The following is a 6,000-nucleotide window of genomic DNA, read 5'->3' on the forward strand; positions in this document are numbered from 1 at the left end:
TGACAGTTGGCAAGACGTCCGTGCACTCCTACCCGAGAATCAAGGCACGAAGTTCATCAAGCCACGACTACGAAAACGGAGCGTCCACTTCCGAGAGTTGGGGGGAGGCAATGGACGTGGGTTGTGGGAAACCGGGACTCAGAGAAAGCCTATAAAAAGGTAGCCAATGAAGGTAAAAGGGTTAGGTTTTTTTACATTGAAATAGAGATAAAGAGAACTCTAGATAATTAATATTAAAAAGAAGCCATAAGATTTTGTGGCTGGTTTTCTCAGGAATCTGAAACCTACATTTCTGACTTAAGCGTCGGAGGGTTTACGCAGGGAAATCACCCGGCGCGCTCTGATTTGTTTCTGTGTACGCAGGAGTCTGTGGAGAAGAAGTGTTACGACGAAAGGTCCTGGTCGTGGTCGAGCAGAGAACCAGAATCTCACATCAACATTATTATTATTATTATTATTATTATTATTATTATTATTGTGTTATTATAGTTATTATTCCTATAAAAAAATTAATAATAATGCTTTGGAAAAAATCAGACTTTCCATCATGGTTTTTGATTGAGTGGGGATGGTTCCTAGAGACGAAACACGTCGCCAGAATCCGATAATGGGAGCTTCTGAAATGTCTTATCTATTGAGAAAGTTTGTGGTGCATTACAACTATCGTATGTGTAATATTTGTAATTGAATTTAAAAAATATATATAACTAATATTTATTCTTTTTAAAATAAATAAATAAATATATATATATATATATATATATATATATATATATATATTTTGTATATCTAACGTAATATTTTTAATATATTCTATAATTCCATCTATCGGTAGTATTGAGATGCCCATCGTTCAAAATATAAATAAACATACAACAGTTAAAAAAACAACAGAAATAATAATAATTAAAAGAAAGTACTCTGATAAACATTTCGCGATAGCATGAGAAAATTCTCCGATTGTGAAAAATTACAGAAAATCAATTAAACGGGGAATTATTGCAAAATGACCACAAATTTCAGATATCTTCGAGCACTCCAGCAGCCACATGATCCCCAAAACTTCATTCAAGCGACTGGCTTCATTTGTCGATTGCTCAGTACCGTGGCTAGTTACGTTGTCTTTTAATTTATTCTTCAAAATTTCATATTTTGCCTTTCGTCCATCAATCTCTTCAGAAAGCAGAGCTAACTCCTTTTGAATCTCGTAAAAGGGCTGCTCCTGATCGAACTTTCATTATTATTCTTTTGAAAAAAATCCAAGCCTATTCTCTTCAACTGATCCAAAGCAAAATCAATTTTAAACCCTGCTCTCTGAACAAGTTTCAAGAGAAACCACCACATGATAAGTGAGGCAACATCGAGGTTCTTTACCTCAGTATTATTCATGATTTCCACAATCGTACAGAATGTGATAAGGGCAATCGTCTTTAGTTTTGGAGTCAACGGGCAACTGGCACCGATATCGTCATACTTTTCAAGCAACTTCTTCAGAACCGGGGCTAACTTCGGATTGATTTTATAATCTCTCACGTTCACGAGCTCAAGCTCTGCTTCTCTAACTTTATGCTCTGCTTCTCTATCTATATATCCTAGTTGCAGTAATCCTTGCGTATGTTCCTTTGCCACATGCTTTAACAGGCCTTTGGCATAAAACCGCACCTTTCCTGAAATTGTGTCATCAATCTCTTCCAGTTCTTTAAAGATATCCACAGGAGTGCGCTCCTGTATCTTTTCCAGCTCTTCAAAGACACCATTTCGAGTGGACTCCATTGTCTTTTTTTCCTCTGAACTTAAGTTTTCAAATATATATTTGTAGCTGTAGGTTAAGCGAGACTTTCCTACAGATCTCAGCTCGACATCTTTGCTCTTTCCTTCAACAAACTGCATTACCTATAAAGCAATACAGGATTATTAATTAAATATTACTTAGATCAACGCGTAACAATGAAGCTCATAGTTGTAAAACAATAAGTTAAGAAAAACTCAAACTAAAATTCTAAAATCCCCAAATATGATTAGATGTACCTCAGAAAACACGCATTCAAGATCAACCACAAAGTTGCAATTTTCGCAGTGATACACACATTCTCGACCGTCTCGTATGGTCTCGCAAAAATCACAATAATACTTGTCGTCATAGCAATGACTAGAAAGTTCAACACACTTATCCTTGAGCGCGAGAGAATGTAAGTGACTATGATGGTCAATGGTTTGTGGCATTTCAAAACACAAAAGGTGCCAATTCTTATTGCATTTCACACAACGTATATAAGAGAGATCTAGTGGGGTCAACTCATCTGGGGGGATATTATAAGACTTGCAGCTTTCGCATTCTGGAGTGCCGTATAACTTCTTGAAGAAAGTAAGAGTATGTTCATGATGAACTGATTCAAGTTTTATTGAAGGGAGGAGAGAAGAACAGTCAAGGTCTAGAATGAAGTCACAATCTTCGCAGAGATAACAGAAGCTATAGATATCCTTACGACAAGCACTGCACTCTTCAGGGCTGTCTGAGAGAAAGAGTGGATGTCGATGGAAGGGATGCTGCCTTTCTCTCGGTAGCTCAGCGCAAGATTTATGAAGATAATAATCGCACTGATCACAACCATATGCTGGTTCGTTTGCCTGGATATCGTTGCCGCATCCATCACAAAAAATATCATCATTCCATTTGTTTTCGTAGAGAAACAACAGATGTTCATGGCTGAAATGTTTCGTCGTCTTCTGCCTTTCATCAACTTGTAGCTCAGTGATTACGCAACCCACATGTGCGTAGTACTCACAATCAGCACAACAATAAGCAGGATGCTCGGGATTTATTTCTTTTCTGCAGACGGTGCAGTAAGATTGATCAGAGTTATCTTCGGCGAGTGTTCCAGTCATTAGAGTCAGACGATGCTCGTGTTGTATCACCATAACAGTTAGTGGTAGTTGGTGAGGGCCACACTGAACGTGAAAATTGAGTTTGCACTCCATACAACGCATAAAGAAAGCACCATCAGTTGTAAGGCCACATGCTGCACATTCTCCGTAGTGGTCCATATTCTCAATAAGAGTAAGAAGATGCTCGTGACCTTTGTACTTAATGTTTGCCTTCAAAGATAAACAGTCAGGATGTAAGTCGAAGTCACACGTGTCACACCGGTATCTAAAACCGTGAATGCCAAAGCGACATGCATCGCACCGATACCTGAACTTCTTAGCGACCAAGAGTGTCAGAGGATGCAGTTGATGGAAAGGATGTCGAACTTCTGTAGGCAACTCACTACATGAAATATGGATGTAGAACTCGCATCCAACACAACCATAACATCGACCATCGATGGTTTTGCAGCAAAACTCGCAATTCAAATTTGTTACCTCCGACTCCGGGATAACATCCAAATGATGCTCGTGGCTAAAATGTCCGATTCTTTCTTGACCTTCGTGGGACTCGCACTTGTCAGTGGATACCATGAGATTTACAGCAGGATGCTCTGAAGCACAGCCAATATCCAGATCGAACTTGTAACAAGTATCACAATGATATGTGAAACCATTGAAAAGCTTACCACAGGCATGGCATGTGATCTGTTTTGAAATATCAGATAATCTGAGTCTCAAATAATGTTCATGCGATTCATGATGAATCTCTCTCGGCAGCTCAACACAGGATTTGTGGAGATAAAACTTGCAAGGATCACAACCATACGTTGGGCCTTGGATAGCCTCCCGGCATCCATGACAAAAAATATCATTATTCTTGGGGATTTCACGGAGAATCAAGATATGCTCGTGACTGAAATGTCTCGATCTCCCTTTATCATCATACTGTATCTCAGTGATCGCACAACGCACATGAGCGAAGTACTCACATTCAACACAGCAGTAGAAGGGATCCTCCGAATTTCTTTTTTGCCCACAAACATAACAGCAATGAAGGGATCCTCCGAATTTGTTGAGAATGAGAGGATGTTCGTGGTCTTTATGCAAAACAGACGGTGGTAGTGGGTCAGAACCACACTGCAAATGGAAATCGAGGTCACATCGCACACAACGCGCAGAGAAAACACCTTCAATACCAAAACCGCAAGCTTCACATATGCTGTAGTCGAACATACCCTCAATGAGTATAAGAAGATGCTGATGGCCTTTGTATTCCACGTTTGGCTTCAGAGATGAACATTCTAGATGCAAGTTAAAGGCACACATGTCACATCGGTACCTCAAACCTTGAATATTGAACTGACAAGCGTCACAATCATATCTGTTCGGCTCCCCATCCAAGAGTTGTAAAGAATGGCGCGGATGAAACGGGTGGCGGATTTCTTGCGGAAATTCATCCCGACATGAATTATGGATGTAAAACTCACACGGAGCACAACCATAGCCTGGGCCGTTGATGCTTTTTGAGCACAACTTGCAATTCATATCAATATCATGCAACTTCATCAAGGTCAAGGGATGCCGATGACTGCAATGCTCGACGTGCTGCTGACCTTGATGGTATTTAATGAGCATTGAAGCACATCCTACACCAATCTGGAAATCGCAATCCCCACAACGGTACTTAAACGATCTGTGTTTTTGCCGACAAAAATCGCATTTTAGCTCTTTCGATTCATCACTAGAATCTCTTTCAAAGTGGAGTACGCAATGTGGACGATAGTGAGTGATACAAATCTCTTCTTGTAAATCAACACACGATTGATGGAAGAGAGGAGGTTCGGGCGAGCACATCTTACAAATGTAGAAACTACCCGAGGTTACTTCTTTGTTGCAAGCAGAGCAGGTGTTGGGATTAAACCCACGGTTGGTGCAGCTGTAGGATTCACCAAAACAAGGCTATTCACAGCCATGGAAAAGAAGTTAGCCATTATTATTATTCTCACAAAGTGTTAAAGGATGCTCGTGGAAAAAGCTTTTGACCTCCATTTCTCTCTTTCGCCCTTTGTGTTTCCCTCCCTACACTCTCTTTTACAAGTTTCGAATAATTTCTCACTTTCTGTTTCCCTTCCCCTCTGTTTTACAAAAGCATCTCTTTCTCTATTTTTCTCCCTATTAATTACGGATCAAGATCGCCAGTGTTTGCTAGTTTGACTCTGCTCAAATTTTGAGACACCTCAGAATAGACTCAAAGCAACAATTTTTCTTTAAAATATTTATATCAATTAAGTTTAAAGAATTACTGAAAAATCGAATTCAAGCCGTATTTTACTGATTTTGCCGAAAACATATTTTTGCAAATGGGTTAAACATAAAAATGATACTTTGGCAAAAAGATCGGCCAACTTATTTTTTTGGGTATTTTTGGTATTTAATGCTATTGAAAAAAAAATTGAGATTGGTAGTTTTTACTTTATTGTCTTATAATAAAAGAAATAACACATTTTATTACTTTTAAGTCTTCAGTGGCACCGGCATTTGTATTCTCATACAAGAATCTACATCCTGAAAATTGAGAGACTTGTTTAAATTCTATCACTAACAAAAAGTTAGTATTAATGTAAGTTGTAATTAAAGAAGAAAATTTGAGCAGAGTTCCATTAGCATTGATGTGGGGTATTTCTTTTTTTATATTTTCATTGGACTTCAAAAGATAAAAAAATTTATTATTTATGCATTTAATGAAATTATTCATTTAAAATTAAAATTAAAGATTTTTATTATTAAGTTAAGACTATTCATTCTACTTCAAAAAATAACAACCGGAAGACAAATTGCTGGCCATGTTGCACATTAATTAAGACGAAGACCAGTCATTACTAAAGCAGAAGTACTGAAACAGAGTAGGGAGAAAGATAGATCGGATGTAGAGATGTGCAAACAAGACATAGATGAAAAGATGATGTGAGTTTTAAAAGTAATTATTATATTTGGTAAATTTTATTGTAAATTATTGTAAAAGTATAAATGGTTGAAATTGATATAATATTGAATAAAATTTATTTATATATTTATGTAGATGTATAAAATAATTTTTTATTGTATATATATAAAAACTGATAATTAAAATAA

General features: G+C 37.5%; 1 protein-coding gene across 1 annotated transcript; it reads right to left on the reverse strand.

Moving 5' to 3' along the window:
- Positions 1–939: 939 nt before the first annotated feature.
- On the reverse strand, positions 940–5,094 carry LOC18036656. Its single transcript, XM_024181004.1, has 2 exons — positions 2,029–5,094; positions 940–1,893 (listed from the first exon to the last, which is right to left on the reverse strand). The coding sequence occupies exons 1-2, from the start codon at positions 4,720–4,722 to the stop codon at positions 1,189–1,191; spliced, it is 3,399 nt and encodes a 1,132-aa protein (XP_024036772.1). The 5' UTR covers positions 4,723–5,094; the 3' UTR covers positions 940–1,188.
- Between the last annotated feature and the right edge of the window lie 906 nt (positions 5,095–6,000).

The sequence above is a fragment of the Citrus clementina genome, unplaced genomic scaffold (assembly GCF_000493195.1).
Source record: "Citrus clementina cultivar Clemenules unplaced genomic scaffold, Citrus_clementina_v1.0 scaffold_7, whole genome shotgun sequence".
Taxonomy (NCBI): domain Eukaryota; kingdom Viridiplantae; phylum Streptophyta; class Magnoliopsida; order Sapindales; family Rutaceae; genus Citrus; species Citrus x clementina.